The following is an 18,890-nucleotide window of genomic DNA, read 5'->3' on the forward strand; positions in this document are numbered from 1 at the left end:
GTGGTGGACCACTTTTGGCTGAGACTTAATCTGTCTAATCACAAACAGCTGAACATTATTTATCTTTCTAGTAACAAATGGTTCAGTTTACGTGTTACGACAAATAAAGCAACTTCGGCCATTATCTAACCAATTTCGTACGATCAGGAACCAATTGCTGCCTGAAATTCAATCCAGCGAGGCGTCTTTTTCCGAGACGCAGGGCAATATAGCCTCCTTACACCCACAACATTCGTTAGAAATCGGGAAAAGTTTTCAACTATTGCCAAACCGTGATCAACGGTGATCGATTAATGCTTATCTTCCAGAGTTTTGTGTGATCGACATGAAAGACTTATACTCCACTTAAACTGTGTAAACACTGCTCTCGCTATGTTTTCGATAAACTGTCGCTTTATTCCTGTATGTATGCTGTTACAAGTTGGATCATTGCTGCCTGAAAATTTCAGCTATGGCGACTTTGTCGGAGTCGCAGGGCAAATTACCACTAACAACATACACATTAGAACAACAATGCGTATCATTGAATTATTCCTCTTATTCTTCATTTTAGGCACCTTCATCATCATCTTATTGACAACCCTGACAAGTGGGTTTCAATTTCATCTTCATCGTGCCAACTTCACCATATTTCATTTTCAACCTTTGGTATGCGCAAAATCTTCCATGCAGTTTCTACAGAATATCGAAAACTAACATAAACTGACAATATAGCACACAGTCATAGAATGAAAGGAACTCCACAAATGTTTGCTTGCATTAAAGATATGTGTGCAGTTAAGCTACAACACCAGGGTTGAGTGTATAATGATGTGAAACATAAAGACAATAACTTTTTGGTCCAAACAATATTTGATTGAGAATGAGCACATACAATACCAGTTCCCGAGTCCAATGTTAGACCTTCATGTGCCTGTATGAGGTAATTCTTGGCCCCAGTGTTCGATTCTTAGCTGTCTTGATTCTCTGTCGCACTCATAGTCGCTATAGTCATGTGGATGGTCGTATATGGTCGCTGCATCCTCGTTGCCATGGTGATATGTGCCGGGTCTATCCGATGTGCTCCCTGTCCAACAAAGATGTATCCTTAGTCGCGATGACGAAGTTATGATATGATCCGTCCATGTTCCTGCCAGCGCCTGCCATACTCAGCAACCAGACTTGAAGTAGCTCAGCAGAAGTTGTCATCATCGAACCCATCGCCACTAGCTTGCCTCCATCAGTGCTATCTCCATGACTGACGTCCCCGCCTTGGATCATGAAATCCTTGATGACAGAGTTGAATTTGCTACCATCATATCCAAATGCTTTCAAATGACTTCCAAGAGTGGAAGAGTTCTGTGTTGACTTAGGTAATGTTTTCCCAAGAAGGCCATGTCTCCCCATCTCCTTTTCTCTGATCACAGTGTCACAGAAAACACTTGCGATAACCATTGATCCTTTTTCCGATAATTTCATTCGCTTGTGGGCATGGGCTGCTACAAGAGCTACTGATGCCATCAACAGTATGAGAGTTAGGGCCTTCATCGTGTTCAATGTCCTTGAGTTGAGAGTTATTTAGCAAATCTCATACTGGTAATCATAGTTCAAGCAAGTCACCGGCTATTGCCTTGTCCTAGCTCCTCCCTTCCTCACAACATGCAAACTTGCCATGTCGCTTCGATATGGCGTCTTCCCGAAATTAAATAATCACTGCTTTACCGCTGCCACCATTGTTGGGACCGCCGAGTTGGTACCCAAGACAGTTAGAGTTAAACTCTAAGGGACACAAGAAGAAACCAGGCAACTAGTCATTTCGATGGTTCATGTCTCAAAAGTAGTGTTTTATTCCAGCTCGCAAGATCACATAACTATCACACGCCAGTGCTCATTCCAAGACTGCCTTTTACTCCAGTCAGCGTCCCAAGATATCTCCTCAGCACTCACTCTTAATTTCTTACATTATCAAAGCATCATTCATCACCGTCTTGTATACAATGACTGTCTTCTACAGTGACCGTTACCAACGACCATTTGTGGTCTGGTCTGGGGACAGGGAGTCTACTTGGGGGTGATAAACTCGAGGGGGCTCGTCCGTGGTAAGGGGAAAGGAAGAACCACAGATACAAACAATGTTCTCAGTTAATGTGTCCGCCCATAAGACTTGCACTACCAACTTTCAAGTGGAGTCCCAATTTGCCTAACTCTGGGACCGTAACAATTGTTTGTTTGTTTGTTTGTTTGTTTGTTTGGGTTTTTTTTTTGTATTGGCAGTAGGACATTGTAGTGGGAGAAAGTGTAATTAAGCTATATTACAGGGTTCCATGCGACATTTTTGCTCCTGTGCCAAATGCTTCCATGGCTAAGCTTGGGGCACCCCATAGACCAAACATGAAACCTACCCACAAACACAACCCTGACCCTATTCCTACTGCTCACATCAAACTAGACGTAAAACCCTATCACAACCCAATAAGTCCTTGGAGAAAATAAGACCTGAGCAACTGTCGCAGAAGCAAGCGGCATGTCGCCATATTGAAGTGTGCTAGCAGCATATTGTCTATCAGGTGTTTGTTCAAACAATATCGACATGATGACTAATTCAGTGATAATGAAGGCTTGCTGATGAACCAATGCAGAGATATTGAGATTGTTTTTTTTTTTTGCTGATAGGCCTACGCTAAAATATGGCGTAAAAGTATATATCCTGTTTATATCCCAGAGAATTGGGGCACTACCAAGCCCACCTCCCTGTTCACACCCAACACTTGACGATAACTTCTGATGTCTCTTAATGCCCCTGATTGAGTTGTTTTTAGCTTAATCTCCTCGCTTTCTTGTTCTTCTCTTTTATTTCAATGTCTTTATGTATTTTAGATTGGTTTTGTTTATTTGCGCATTCCATCCAGCAAACCCAAATTTAACACAAGTTTTACAGACACAAAGAATAACAAATGATTAAAATGATTACAAAACATTACACAAATACATGAGCGGAGCAATAATATTGTGCAATAATCATATCAATACAAAAACATATAAATATAATAGTGGGTATTTTCCAGTAAACATGAGAGATAATAACGCAGGAGACCGTTATCAAATGAGCGGCTAATTTTAAACTGGAAATGGATATAGAGCATTGCGGCGTATAAGGAAGTAATGAAAAGAACTCAGAAAACGGCAAAACTAGACTCAGTGCTATTTTATCCCCCCCCCCCCCCTCTCTCTCTCTCTCTCCAGCACCTTTCAACATTGTCATGATTATCGTTATATTATCATAACTCGCGAGGTTTAGTCACGAGGCTATTTGCTCATGTATATTATGGTATAGATACCTCTGGTTTATATGCCAGTCATAAGTAAGCAATAATTGATTGATGGGTGTTGCTGCATACCGTTCTCTACATTGTTGAAACACACACACACACACACACACACACACACACACACACAACAAAACAAAACCCCCAAAAAACTTACATGACGTGTACGCGGAATTGATAAATTTAAGCTAAATTATTAGTTTTTTTTTTAAATCAAAACTACATCCCAAAAGATTTTAAAAAATTGTGATGATGTCATAGGTTCTAGAATGAAAGATAATCACAGGCGAATGCTACTCATCCCTAAAAACCAGACGCACACATTATTGCGCTTAAACATCAACGTTGATTAGAGAACTATTTTTAGAGTTCCATTGAATCTGTGTGACTAACCCCTATGCCCCAAAGCATCATCATTTGAGATAAAAATGGGCAGAATTAATCGAGACTCAATTCAGAGAAGGGAGCAAAGGAGGAAAAGCTCATCATTGTTAAAGTTGTGCTTGGTAATTTTTAGTATATTTGTTCTGTTTGTCATCGTTCTTAAATAGCGAGTAAGACTGGCGCACTTTTCTTCGAGAGAACACAATGTCCATATATGGTCATCTTGTTGAATCCCTCATTTGAACTGGCCCGTAACAATACGCAGGGTCAGTCACCGTTTAAAGAATATTACGTGATTGGGCTCGAATCTTCGTTCCAGCAGGGCGGTGACACCTCCCTGGTTTCAGCTTGAGCAATTCGCTTCTTTTCAGTTGTAAATAAGTCTTTCTCATGCAAAAGAGGATGCTATTGGACTTCGAAACAAAGCACCATTTGGCCACACCCCTTTCGATGACCCTCAGGAGAAAACTCTACCGGTGTTCTCTCAAGCAAGTGTACAGAGTTGACCATACGCACCAGGACGTAACAGGAACTACGGTTCCGCTTCACCGGGTTTTTGCGAGACACTTAGTATGCCTGAGTCACCGTCTTTACCGTCTTTGAGGTGACCAGTGTCAACCCCGAAAATCGATCGTTTGATTTGTAAGTGGGTGTTTTCCCCCCAACTCCACCCAATCTGGAAACCCCCTTGAGAGCAACGGGTCCTCGAAAATGCTTATAAAAGCACCCAGTCTGTACCATTTTCTTCAGACCTCTCACAATCGAAGGAACCGACCAGACATATCTCATTTGTCGACCCAAGACAAATCACAATAGCATTAACACGAGAATATAATAGATATACAGGTGTATATTATATTTTTCTCTGGAAGTGTGCGCCAACAATTTATCTCTACGAAGAAATTGAGCCAGTTTGATACAGTTTATATTGACGAGTTTGAATGTACTTGAGATGAAGGGCACAGCATCAGCTGCAGTTCTGATCCTCGCTCTTTTCCTCATTGGGAGTGATGCGTTACCGGCAAACACAGGATACCTGAGACGACAAGAAAGGAACGCTCTTCCTCCTTCTGCTCAAATCGAAGTAAGTGCAGACGTGTTCATGGGGGGTCTAATATTTCAATTAATGTCTCCACATAAAGGTAAGAATACATTTGTATTCTCATGTCAAACACAATAATCACGCGTCGTGGTCAATGATTCTGAAAAGATGTAACCTTGTTATGATATATATATATATATTTCGTCAGATACGTTTCTTTGCCGTCTCGACATGATACAAACGAAATCAATACATGCAGCATTCATTCTTCTGTCTATTCCTCTTGTCTTTACTCATACTCGCACAATTAGTACTTTTCACATATTATGAAGATTACAAAGTAATGACACTAATTAAAAAAGAAGTAATATATGTTTTAACAATCAATTGATTGCAAAACCTCAAACAGCCATACAACTGCGCTTTGAGGTTCTCTTACTTTCGGACTTTGTCGTGATATTGAGTAATGATTTCATTATGGCAAATTAACTGCATCTTTATGATTCTTTTAAAACTAACATGGCATGATGTATTTCCTTATAGTAACCTTCTCTCTGTGTAAGATGCCTTCGAGACATTATAAAGGAATTCTGGAATATTTTACATAATAGCAATATGTCCTAATAGCATCATTGTTTGTTTGTTTTATAAACAATCAGTAATCGCGCTCCATGGATTATAAAATTTGTGTAATATATATTGGGTGACTAAGAATGTCGTTCTGTATGGTGTTTTGCATTCTTTTTAAAAGAAAAATGGTAATTTTGTGTTACGGCCTGTATTGAAAAGTTCATTCATACTTGTTTATTTTACTTTGCGTAAAGTGCTGACATTTCGTTTCTCGACAGCGTTTATTGAATATTCGTAAGGTTAGATTAGTTCGCCACATAAAGTGTGCTAAAGTGTTTGATACCCTTCAAAGAGACTTTACGTACAAGATTCTAAAACACCTGACCCGCATACAAAGGGTAGTTGGGGGGGGGGGGGGTTGGTGGGTGAGTTGTGTGCGTTATTTCGGGGTGGGGAGAGAAGGGCACGAAATTGGAGAAAATCATATTTTATTGTTGCTGACGTGCTACAAGTCTTGGGAGTGTGAAAAACTATTTTCATTTCTCGCTTCAGGTTAAGTAACGTTTACGCACCACTGGTTTGTCTTGCACACCGCATTTTCCTCTTATTTTCTTGAACCGTTACAAATCCTTATATCATTGAAAAAAAAAGCACGTGACTCTGCTGTGATGTAAGTTGTGACTCTTACGTCATTTACGTTTTCTCATGTAAAACGTTTAACTTTGTGCCTTGTTTAGAACTACTGGTGTATTATTTTTTCATCAGTCAGGCAACTGTCTTCATTGTGGAGGAAAAAGTCAGTAAAAAGATGAATTAATTACTTACCAGGTTGGATTTTTCGGGCTGAAAGTCAACAGAATGGCCCAATTTTATAGGAGAAATCAAAATCATGCAGTGCAAATTGTCAAATTTAGGAATAGAAGTTGTTTGCCTGCAAAGAAAGCAAATTAGGGAATATTAATCCTTTGTTTTTACGACGAGTTAAATCTTTAAGGAGAATGAAAAGGCAAATGTATATAGATTGAGTGAATGCAAAAATATTTGTAGATCAGATTTGTGAAACTAGAGTAAAATTGGAAAAATCATCAAAAATAACGACATATGAAGCTGATTTCACAAAATGTCATTTTTTTAAGAAGAAGTAAACATTCTTTCACTTGTTACTGTCATGTGTTGAGGGTACTCGTAATGTTATTCCCGATGCATTCAGAAAGATGTGTAACCCAAGTTCCAAATCTCATTATACCTGAGAAAAGTTGAACTTCATGTTTAATTGGCTTTACTCATGCATTTTCCTTATATCGGCGTCCAACTGTATAGTGATGTAAAGTCTCCTTCTCCAACGATGATGGCGGCACCAAACATTTAAAAATTCACAACTTTCAACGCACTGTCCAACTTTCTCAAACTTAGCTTATGTGTTTCATAAATAAATTTCATGATATTTCAACATTCTCTCTATCTACAAATTATATATTTGCGTTTCGTGTTTTAACACAAACACACTCACACACACACACACACACACACACACACACACATAGCCGAAGGTATGCCACTGAGAGGAATCTTGTAACATTTTCTTGAATAAAACTGACATGATTGTGCGAGCCTTGACGAAATGGTGTCCCTGGATTTGAAAAAAAAAAGGACAATGAAAGGCAAAAGAAATGACAACGTCCATGAAGAGGGACACCGAACTAACTTATCTAAAAGAGTCTGTTGCAATATCCATGAATGATAGCTCAATTATTCGACAAGCAATGTTATTATTCAGAAAATAACTCAGATTAAAGCATAAATGGTAACAAACAAATCATCAGGCTTATCTACCTTATCAATGTTTACATATGAACGATTTGAGTTCGAGACAGTCGAATGTTTTTGTCATGCTCGTTGATTTACTCAAACTTTTGTTGAGCAACTTGAGCTATCCATGCATGCACACTCTTTGAAACCTCCAAAAAGCTTCTTCTTTTTTGACACTCAGAGGTTCTATGATTTGCTGGGCAGCTCGTCCTCAATACATTACAAGATAATCCCTATGCAAGTCTCGCGGCACTAAACATATCGACGCTTTGTGCTTACAAAATATTGCTTACCCAACAAGGCTTTTTCTTCTGTCTGGCTGTGTTGCTGGATCAAAAGCAGCATTTCGATTGATATTTCCCCACGCCTTTCGGTACAGAAACGCTCTCGCATGATTTACTGATTTTAGTTCTTTCTATTTTCGTGAAATACTCGCAACATTGGTACTTTGGTTATATTAACAAGAGGAATTCACAGTTTTTTATCCGGAGCGAGAATTACATTCCGTTTAAACGTTACAGTCTCTTCTCATTGCGAGGATACAATGCATTTTAGCAAAACAAAATTTTGTTTACGCAATTTTCAGGAGTGTATTCAAGAAATCATTTATTTGATGTGACAATGTTTTAGCAAAACAAGTCAGCAGAGTTATATCAAGGTCTGATGGATCAATACAGGCGAGATGCTTTCACCATTCTAGGCCTATAGTTACAAGCATTATTCTTTTTCCCCACGTTGTCAGGGCGCTGCCGAAACACCAGTCGATGATGTTGGTACAGAGCCTCTACAAGACGCCTCAACTCAGGGACGACCCGAGCCAGCGGAAGAAGAAGAGAGTGAGGGCGCCTTCCAGTCAGATATGATGCTGACCGATGCGCAGTGGGAAGCACTGAACGCAATGCTCAACGACCAAGAGCAGGCAAACAACGACGAGAATGATGAGGACGACGATGACGGTGAGGAGTCAAAGAGCAGGAAGAAGAGGAAGGCATGGATCTTTGAGAATTCGCGCTGGCCGCAAAAGATCGTTCCCTACGAGATCACAGCTTCATCAAGTAAGTACAGACAGTAACAAAGTATCTTGAGTAATACAGTAGTCAAGGCGCTAATTCCTGTAAGAGGCTTAATTAAGGAGTTCGTTTAACCCACCCCGCAGAAAAGGTTTGACCAGACAAGGTGGTAGATGGGACCTCTATGAACATCCCCAGGTAGTAGTATGTGGTTCCAAATTGTGGTGTCAGTAGAATTTTACTGGCCACTTTTCATCATGATTTGTTGGAACAAGCGTAAAACAGTCTGCGCACGCCAAGACTATTACACGCACCACTAGCACTGCTACGTGTAGTAGTCTTAATGAAGGCGGACGCTTCCTCGAAGAATATGGTCATGTCGCAACTAAAATGGCCTGTAAAATTTCATTGATACCACAATTTGATATCACATACTACCTAGGGGTGTTCCAGAGAGTCCAACCGACCACCCTACGCAGTCAAACCTTTTCTGCAGGGTGGGTTGAACGAAGTCATTTTTTCTGGGTCGCTGCGCCTGGACTATAACAGATATTCTGGTCTCACTAGCTTCATCCATTAAAGACATATACATTACATTGGGTCAGAGGGATTCTGCTCTCACTAATGTCCTGAAGGTGAGTGTGGAGGAGTTTGAGAAAGTATGACGTTTCAAGAGCATGTGCTGACTGATAGGAGTCTCTAGAACTAAAACACACACACACACATACACACACACACACACACACACACACACACACACACACACACACACCTTCCTGGACAAAACTAATAAGAGTTCATGTATCAGTAATCATCGTCATATCATAGCCATGGCAACCGCGAGCTGCTCCCTGTATCATCTTGTTTGAATACCTGATGACTTATGAAGAAATACCGAAACAATGCAACTTTGAAACGACGCTTTTTATATACGGCAATGATGTTGAAAGCAAAATCTGTATGATTACAGTACATACGTAGTTTAGTACTCATTTTATTAAGTAAAAGACGGATGAGTCAAGAGTGAAATATATAGACAAAGAATGACAATTTGTACTTGTAAGAAATATACAACTCTGACGTGAGTCCATTGCGATTCCATTTTCATTGTTCTCTTTTATCCTGCATTGTCTGCTTTGTCTTCTCTTTTTCTTCCTCTACTTTCTCATTTCCCCCTTCCACCTCTGTTTCATCTCATTCTTTGTCATGTTTGTGTCCTCCCATCTCTCCTTCAGTTCCCGACACTAATGTAATACTTGCTGCCATGCAGCATTGGTCCGACAACACTTGCCTTCGCTTCCAGCCGTACTCCACTTCTCAGCGGGCAACATTGGGCCATGACGACAGGGTAATGTTTATCAAGGATTATCGCGGTTGCTGGTCCTACGTCGGTCGCATTGGTGGCGCACAGGCCTTGTCGATCGGGCAGGGATGCGCAAATGTAAGTCCTACCAGTGAGATTATCAAATCATTATTCGGTGGACCTTTGCGTCAACTGATACATTCTCATTACGTTGTTGTTGTATTTTAAAGCATGAAATACTGCGGCAGATCGACAGTTAAAAGAAACAGTAGGGCCTGCTCACATCACAGTAGATGTCGTAATGTGTGAGTGCATAGCCCTTTTGGACATTTTCCAGTGTTTTTGAGGCGAGGAGATGTAACGAGATATAATTCTGTCATTTTTGTCAAACCGCCTTTTGATCATGCAGCCTAGTATTAATGTAGGAATTAAGACAATGACTTTGTAAAGAAATGCACAACTGCTGACTTTTTCTTTTTCTTGTGGTAAATTAACATCTTGACGTCTCTTCTAGTAATTGAGTGATGCTTTAAGATCAATGATTCTTGCGTCGAGTTGTTTTAGTGCCCTTCATCGACGTATATTACACGATGATTATTCAGTATGTAGAGCAATATAGCCATGATAGATATCATGGGCATCCCACCCGAGTACTTATGGCCATGATTTTTATCACGGCAATTACTTTACACACTGAATGATGGCTATTTACGTCGATGAAGAACAATTTGTCATTCAGTTACACGTGATCCTTTGTTATCATGACTGTTTCCCCTGGACAGTGCACAATGCACGTACGTGGTGTTTAACCAGCTTTGGAGGGGTCCATTCCAAGTGATCATCATTTTCAAATGAATACACGGTCATTACTATTGTAAGACCAAAGCAAAAATATGTATATATATATAAATATATATTGATTAGTTTAAAAATGAATTCTTGATTTCCACGTCATGTCGCAGGTCGGAACCGTCTCCCATGAGATCGGTCACGCCATCGGATTCCACCACGAGCAGTCGCGACCCGACCGCGATAACTACATCAATGTGCACTGGGAAAACATCCACGAAGGCAGCGAGAGGAACTTTTACCGGTACAGCTGGAGTCAGGTGACCACGGAAGAAGTTCCCTACGACGTCGGTTCTTTGATGCACTACGGAATGAACGTAAGTTAGCCCTCTATTGATCTAGGGAACCACATCACCAGCCTCTTTCTCACCCCCTTTCTGTTTCCGAGAAGTCCAGAGAGACCTAAGATTGTAGGAATGTTTTTAGAAAGTCACTGTAGGCCATACATATACACCACACCGATCCAGCCAAATAGTACCACTGTACACCCGATGGTGGACTCTACTTATCAAGAAGAAGGAGGAGGAGAAGGAGAAGAAGATGAAGAAGAATAGATATATCGGCAGCGAAACTCATTCACAATCATTATGGTCAAGTCTAGCATTTTGCTAACATTTTTTGTCTTTTTAATCATCAGTACTTCTCCAAGAATGGCCTACCCACGATAACCACCAAGGACCCCGCCCTCTCCGGTCTCCTTGGCAACCGGGATGCCCTTACCTTCAACGATATCAAGCTAGCTAACATCATCTATGACTGCAACGGGCACTGCACCGCCTCGTTGGTGTGTCTCAACGGCGGCTATCAGGGACCGGACTGTGGCTGCGTGTGTCCTCCAGGCTTCCACGGTACCTTCTGTCAGACAGGTGACGAGCCCGTCGATCCCGAAGAATGTGTTTTCACTTTCACTGAAGCCTCCGGCGAGATACGATCCCCAAACTATCCCAACAACTACAACGATATGACAGATTGCACCTACAGAATCAAGGTGAGAGTGTAAACAGGCTTAAAAGAAGTTTGGCTGAAGTTATATCGTAACTATGTCCGACATGAAGGGAAATGGTTATTTGCGTGAAGGTTTATGGAAACTTCTAACTACGCTTTTGTAAGCTGCAGAGAGCAAGGACCACCATTTTAATTACGTGGTTGGGGGCCTTTTACATACATTATGTGCATGAATTAGGACTGAACAGGCTCTTTGTTTTATCACAGATTTACCTCTCCTCCTATGTTCTGTACCTTGCTTCAGCCTTCTCTCTCTCTCTCCCTCTCTCTTCCAATTAATCCTCCATTTCCTTCTTTATTGCACTATATGTAGTGTACTGTGGAAGTTGTTATCTAATTTATGCAATGCTGGAAGAAGCTTGCAAGTTTCGATGTTAGTGAAAGAATACACTGACTCAGTAGAGCCAGGAGTATTTAGGCTATGTATATACTGTACAAAATGTATGTGCACTGTTGAATAAGGTAACAGAATTAGTTGAATTGAAGAAGAAACAAAGAATTTTAACAAGGTACAAAGAATGCAAACGTTATCATGTATTTGTATTGTATTTTTCTGTTCACTTGCAGTGAACCACGCTTATGTGCAGCTGATGCTTACACATGCCAGCTCGACGCTGCTAAAGAAGAACGCCAATAAAGATGCTATTAGTGTTTGAATAATAAAGAAATTGGTGCCTGTGATCATTGGGCTCGTCGAGTGGAGAGTCTGATTGGTGCACGCGTGCGTTTGGACTGAATCTTAACCACTTCTGTGTAGAAGGCTCGCTCGAGTGCGAGATAACGCTACATAGAATAAGTTGCGAAGTAGACCTATAGCTTTTGGTCAAGGAACTGTAGGAAAATGTCATAATTGTCATTGACGTATGCATATATATTGGTAAAGCCACGTCATATGTGGTGCATGAAATAATTCACTGATCTTCATTCAAAATAATCGTTATAGAATCATCGTACACATGGCTATGTTAGAGAATGGAGTATGATCATAACTATCAATCACAAGTAGGCTATAGTAAAAAAATCGCGAACTATTAACAACGGTTAAATTACAACAGCAAGCCATTCACAACTCGGCTTGTTATGTGCGCAACAAAGTAGGGTACCTATGTCATGTTCAGTGACATTTCAAACGCAACGTGGACAAAGTTATTCAAATCCAGAATAAGCATGAACCATGCTCTTACCAGGGACAGGAGGTGTTATCCACTACATTGATACTTTCATTATTATCCAGGGCGGTAAGGACTCATCGATCACGATCATATTTCGCGACTTCGATCTCGAGGATCACGCCACTTGCGACTACGACTATTTGGCCGTCCAGACTGGAGACAACAGCGGACAAGGTGCCAAGTACTGCGGCAGCACCTTTCCCCCTGCTCGCTACGTGAGGAACGACGAACTTGTTCTTACATTCCACTCGGACCAGTACGTGAACGGGCGAGGTTTTCGCATCTCATACTTCATCTACGGAAGGCTGATTACAGAAGAAACCACAACACTCCCACCAACGACGACGATAACGACGACGACGGAACTACCTGAAGTCATGACTACGGAGGGTGACGATTCTGGAGGTAAGACTAGGTTTTATATTGAAATCTTTGACAGCACCGGAACCGCGGTATCGCTCAAAGACAATATCAGCAAGACTGAAACTGAAACTGTTTTGGATAATTTCTTATAGAATTTAAGCAATAATCATGATAATGATAAGATCTTATTTACCCAGGGTAGCTTCTTCAGTGTTGCCAGTGCTCTACCAGAGAGCCCTGACGTTGTTATTACCCTAGCGTTGCCAGGTACCCATTTACACACCTGGGTCGATAGGGACATGGTGGGTAAAAACATCTTATCCATGGGACGTAAGCACTGGGTGGGATTCGAACTAGGGTCCTCCGATCGGGAGTCGGGAGTCTCATCCACTACGCCACAGCGCCCCACAAAAGCAGATGAGATGTATCCAAGTTGAAGATTTACTGTTGAAAACAGAATCTAGGTTTATGATTTACCATCAGACGTTTTAACTGGCAGCTCGTTCTCGAATCGTCTATCCTTATTCTTTGCTTACGTTCATTCAGATCTTTTACTGAATTTTCAATAGGCACATCTAAACAATTCTCCCATTTCTATCAAAGTCGAAAGGCTCTATGTTAAGCAGATTATATGTTTGTTCTCACTACTGGACAATCCATTTGTGATCGTTTGTTTCTTGGGTTCTATTTTCAGTGTAGAGAACGTATGTTCCTGATATCAACATTCGATGTGATTTTGTTTTTCTTTCATCGCAGGATTTGTGGGAACGTGTGGAGGATACTTCGGAGCACTCTCAGGCATGATCGCGTCTCCTCAGTACCCCACCGGCTACCCGAACAACAATGTTTGTCTCTATACCATCCAAGTACCGGCCGGGCGTCGAATCGAATTATCATTTCATGAACTCGACATCGAATACACGGGGCAGTGCACAGGAGATTTTCTCAGCGTGGACATCGGCGATGGAATCGACGTGCCAATGAGGTGAGCAGCTTCCTTAGGACTCATTGCACCGTGACATAAATTTTGGATCCTAAATGAACTTGATATAATAACAAACATTGGATCAAGTAAAGTCACGATGATATTCATTGCCATTACGTTCCATAACGAAAGGAAAGATCTAATTTGTTTTTCGCTTAAAACAAAGGCCATTGCCGATTTCAACAAACAAAAAAATATCAAAATAACTAAAATCAATGAACTTGGTGAATGGTTTTGATTGATATATATTATAATCCCACTTTGTTTACCCTGATTTTGATCATTAAAGGCCACACATTCGATAACTATCTTTTTCTTCAAAAAACTTTACTATTATAAACTCAGGATGAATAGAACTGAATATCTCCATTCTGGCATTAATGTGTAAAAATCAACATATCGATGAAGCATATTCGAAATTCTGTAATGTCTTCTGAGATGTGTAAACAGTGGATTGACTTACAGACGTTTAGTAAAAAGAATGCCCTTGCGGAGTTGTGCGGGTGACTGTTAGTGGTTACTGAATTTAATCATGACACCATAGAACCAATGTCCATAAGAAACGGACCGTTTACACCCATGATTGGACCTCAAATGTTTGACAGTGCTTTCTTGTTTTTTGCCCCCCCCCCCCTTTTTTTTGGGGGGGGGGGGGAGGGAGGTGTTGGTGGCTTGGAGTGTTTTAAGCATAATGTGTTATCATTCAAATACTAAGCCATTTGAAATATGATAAAGTAGCAAATCTAAGCCAGCCTTATATATATATATATATATATATATATATATATATATATATAATTTTTGTGTGAATAGAGATACGTAATGACTTCTAAGCAGAAATGATGTTCAATAAAATATTCAATGCATCAGACTCCGTTATTCATCGCAATGGTGGTATTTGTCGATGGGCTGTATACAAGTCTGTCAATATGACTCTTACATTAAAAAATTTATTTCTACCGTTAATATATTTTCAGGCTCTGTGGATCCGACACGCCAACTGGTTCGATAATATCGATGGAAAACAAAATGATGCTACGACTTAACACCGACTCCAGCGGCAGTAGGAGGGGCTTTGCAGCAATGTATAGATCCGTCAACCTCTAACTGAACTACTGACAAGCATGCATGAACGATATGTTGATTTTATCAACTATCATAATATATGCCGTTGAAGGCATTGAAATTTACCTAGCGTGCCATTTTGATTGTAAAACCATGGTCGTACAGTCAAGGCCACTGAAAACGATTTTTCAAAAAGAATTACCACCACTCACTGCGGGAGTTGCGGTTTGTGCGTTTGTGTGTGCGCGCGCGTGTGTGTTCTTATTTTTGTTTTGAACACATTCTCCGAGTCAATTAATTACAGATATTGACTTGTTACTCTGGTCGTTACATCGACAGAGCTATCTGAATGTTGCGATCATGAGACTGAGTATAAAGATCAAGAAGTAAACATTCATAAGCGCCCAATCGTAAAGACGTGCAGAATGTCATTAAACTCTGTAGCCTGCAATCGTTCATATCCCAAGCAAATCAAATCAGTAAGTTACCCGCTGTTTTGTAAAACAGGACAGTTACAAACGACTAGAACAAGAAGCAGTTGCTTTAACTTATTCATTCATGCAATCTTTGAAACAGTTCATTCTTCGGTAAGTACTGATGTACGTAATAATATTCTCAGTGAGAATGACTATTTATTATGCTAAATTATCCTAACTCTGTCAATCTGTCTCCGTATTTCTGTAAGAATACAGTATATATGTTTCGACTGTCAGATTGAACTATTCAAGTAAAGATTATTACTGCCATGAGTACGTTCTTTTGTAGTTTTTGCTTTCGTAACATTTTGTTGCTAAAACTGTAACAACAAGGCTGTATTCACGGCCTCTCTGAAAAAAAACAGTGCCTCTCTGAAAAACAACTTTACCTGGCTGATCGAGGGCATTTTATCCCGTGATTAAATAGAATAAATAAAACAAACAAACAAACAAAAGTTATTTTGAAGATTAGTTCGCCTGTTTCGTTGATACGTTAATCATTAAGCCATTCCAAGTGCCATGCCCCTTGGCGGCCGCCTATACAATGACTACAAAGTTAGTAATCGGCCCACTTCTTGCTGTTCTTAAACGCTCCAAAGACTAACAAACATTATTCTGCATTATCAAATGAATGCGCAGTATCTGGTGCTATCAACCAGAAACTATGTCTATACAATGTGCAGAAATCTTTGAAGTCTTCCATGACGGTATACGTTGAGTCGTATGAGGCTTAAAGGAGACCTCCCAATGATTTTCAGATTTTTACATTTAAACAGCTATGAATTAGATCTACTGAGGACAGAGTTTCAGAATTTATGATAATCCAGATGAAAAATGAGAATACTTTCCAAATTTAGAACAAATTGCAATGAACAAGGATGATGACATGGCAGAGTCACCATAAGAATGCATGAGTTGGGGCTCAAGGAAGCAGAACAAAAGAAGAAGGCATGCATAGAATATACACAGGTGAACTCGCAAGCAAGCGGTATTGTAATGGGAATTACACTGCTACATTTCTGAAATATGTGAGCCTCCTATGTCATCATCCTTGTTCAGTGTAATTTGTTTAAGGTTTTTGAAGTATTGTTTCTGTGCTCAAGAACCACAATAAATTCCACAAATCTATACATGGAGTTGTTGATTTATGTACTACATGATGTGAAATTATGAAAATCGTCTGGAATGTCCCTTTAAGGGTACACCATTCTCGCTTGCCGACACATCGAGTGGGTAGGCCCTTGCACCCATCCAAAGAAACGCACGTATGTCTGTTGCAGATGTTGAAGATAATTATGTGCAGTCATTGTGACTGCACAAATACTGCTGCTATATCAGCAAACTGTAACTATGGACTAGTTTTCACCGACCATCTCCCAAAAATTTAATTTATGTAACAATAGAAGTATTTGTCTCAAGAGAGAAACTTTAGAGGACAGTACATTCAAGCGGTACAACCGTTACTGGAGTATCTTTATGCCAGTTTATGATCAAAATGTCCTGCAGTTTTGTAACCATTTATCTTTCCCCAAGAAACTTTATCAAATGCACTATGATTATGTATACAGTCAAACCTGTCTACAGCGGCCACCCAAGTGAAAAGACAAAAGTTCCCATTGTAGACAGGTCGATGGCTATTTTGAATTTCAACTCTTGCATTCTATAACAGCATGAAATTCCGCATGTAGTTTTAAAAAAACCCAGCAAATAAGTTTGAATGAGCAGCTATAATTATGTTGGGGGTTTTTTTGTGTAGAATTTACTTCATTCCAAATTTTCTTTTAGCATTTTTCTGTTCTGATTTTTAGAATAACATTTCGAGTCCTTGGAACTAGTTCGTACCTGTTTAGCATGGATGGAGTTCCACATGAGTGAGTTCGAGGGGATTGATAATTATGCAAAGCTGACGTAAACAACAAACAATCTAGTGTAACATATATTCAGGGTGGTATTACTGAAGCCCAGATGTAGTAATGTTAGTGGTAAGACAGCTTTTCACGACGAAGGGCTGTATTTGTCAACTGTGACCATGCATGTCTGAGTGATTGTGATTAGGCAGGTTACCGCTATGGTGAGGGTAATACAGCAATTTCGTGCCGGGGATTTTTCAGTGGCAGCTGTATGCAGGTGGTCGCTAAGATAGATTTGACTGTATTTGCATAATCATACACAGAAAAATTCTGTTCTTTCAGCACAGATAAAGTCAGTCCACTGTCAAAGAGAAAACAAGTGATTGGTCAACTCTCTGTCCAAAAACTAAAGAATGCTGCGAAACAAACTTTCAGTAACGAGATCCCCATTGCTAAAGCTGACAGTTACAGTAGTTCGTGTCATTATGTCCAATTTCACCGAGATTCAAAGTCATTTGATTCTATAACTTCTCCCTCAAAAGTGCACCCGTTGTAGAAGTTAGTGTTTTATCCTGTGAAACTTCGACGATGTGTCTTTCCCGCGCACGCGATTGTTACATTTTGTTCATGTAAAGTGATAAGGTCTGAAAACAGATCGCTCCATCGCTGATTTCCGATTGTTCCTCCGGGAACTCCATATGATAGCTTGAATAGCAGCAGAGGGGAATGTGAGGTCATTGCTGATACCCAGGTCCTGTGGCACTCCAGGAGACAGTATTTTAAAGTGGACGTATACACAGTTCAGATGACCAAGGTGCTAACTCGTAAAGTCCTGTACGTGGGACGTCGCCATCTATGCCATGTACATAATTATTGCTAGTCTATTTATTCTCTGCAAGCTGAAGAATGCAGTTTATTCTTTCCTAGGCGGATTCTGACATTTCCAGCAAACTTTTTCATGAAACCAATGTTTCTTGTGTGGCTGGTAACTTATTTAGTTGCTTGTTTTGTTTTGTTTTTTTTGCGTGTGTGTAAAAGCAAGGCTGGACCATGCGAAATAAACCACAACGTATACTCGTCTGAAACTATGAATGAGTAATATTCTGTTGACTTTTTGTTCAGAAGAGGAGAGAGACAACAATGCAAGAGACAGATACAGGAGTGTGTGTGTGTGTGTGTGTGTGTGTGTGTGTGTGTGTGTGTGTGTGAGCAAGAGAAGAGAGGGCAAGGAAAGATTAAAGGTCGTGTTTACCTTTGGGAGCAGTGATAAAAAAAATTTCAAGATATCACATTTGATGCATAATGTGTATAGGTCAGTTGTATCACAAAACATCCTACCATATATATATATATATATATCTTTTTTTTTCAATAAAGCATAAAATTTAAGGAGATATCACATTCTCATTAAACCATAACTGTATACGGTCTAGTCTGGAAACAATTTTCATCATAACTATTGTTTACATTTTGTATATCTAACAATACTTAACATCGATTATACTGGTTCAAATTTTTACATTGGTTGTTTCTACCTCTAACTCACATTTCAGAACTATTTTGAAGCACTATGCCGGGTTTTTTGTTTCATCTGCAAATGGTAAATTATGCCTTTAAAGGAGAGAGGGTGTGGGGGAACGGTGGGAGAGGGATAAGCCTGGAAAACACCATGTACCCATGTAGTAAGACAGAACCCCAATTT

The 18,890-nt window shown here is 40.1% G+C and overlaps 2 protein-coding genes across 2 annotated transcripts; one reads left to right on the plus strand and one right to left on the minus strand.

The window, feature by feature from the left end:
* Positions 1 to 1,050: 1,050 nt before the first annotated feature.
* On the minus strand, positions 1,051 to 1,527 carry LOC139711846 (peptidyl-prolyl cis-trans isomerase B-like). The gene has a single exon (XM_071623698.1). It carries the CDS (start codon positions 1,525 to 1,527, stop codon positions 1,051 to 1,053), a length of 477 nt encoding a protein of 158 aa, XP_071479799.1.
* A 3,114-nt stretch (positions 1,528 to 4,641) lies between these two features.
* On the plus strand, positions 4,642 to 14,904 carry LOC139711847 (blastula protease 10-like). Its single transcript, XM_071623699.1, has 8 exons — positions 4,642 to 4,773; positions 7,853 to 8,165; positions 9,356 to 9,561; positions 10,386 to 10,589; positions 10,910 to 11,260; positions 12,512 to 12,854; positions 13,569 to 13,797; positions 14,775 to 14,904. The coding sequence occupies exons 1-8, from the start codon at positions 4,642 to 4,644 to the stop codon at positions 14,902 to 14,904; spliced, it is 1,908 nt and encodes a 635-aa protein (XP_071479800.1).
* Positions 14,905 to 18,890: the final 3,986 nt, after the last annotated feature.

This window comes from Diadema antillarum, unplaced genomic scaffold (assembly GCF_040938485.1).
Source record: "Diadema antillarum isolate AM-2024a unplaced genomic scaffold, OU_Dant_1.0 seq00001711_RagTag, whole genome shotgun sequence".
In the NCBI taxonomy this organism is placed as follows: domain Eukaryota; kingdom Metazoa; phylum Echinodermata; class Echinoidea; order Diadematoida; family Diadematidae; genus Diadema; species Diadema antillarum.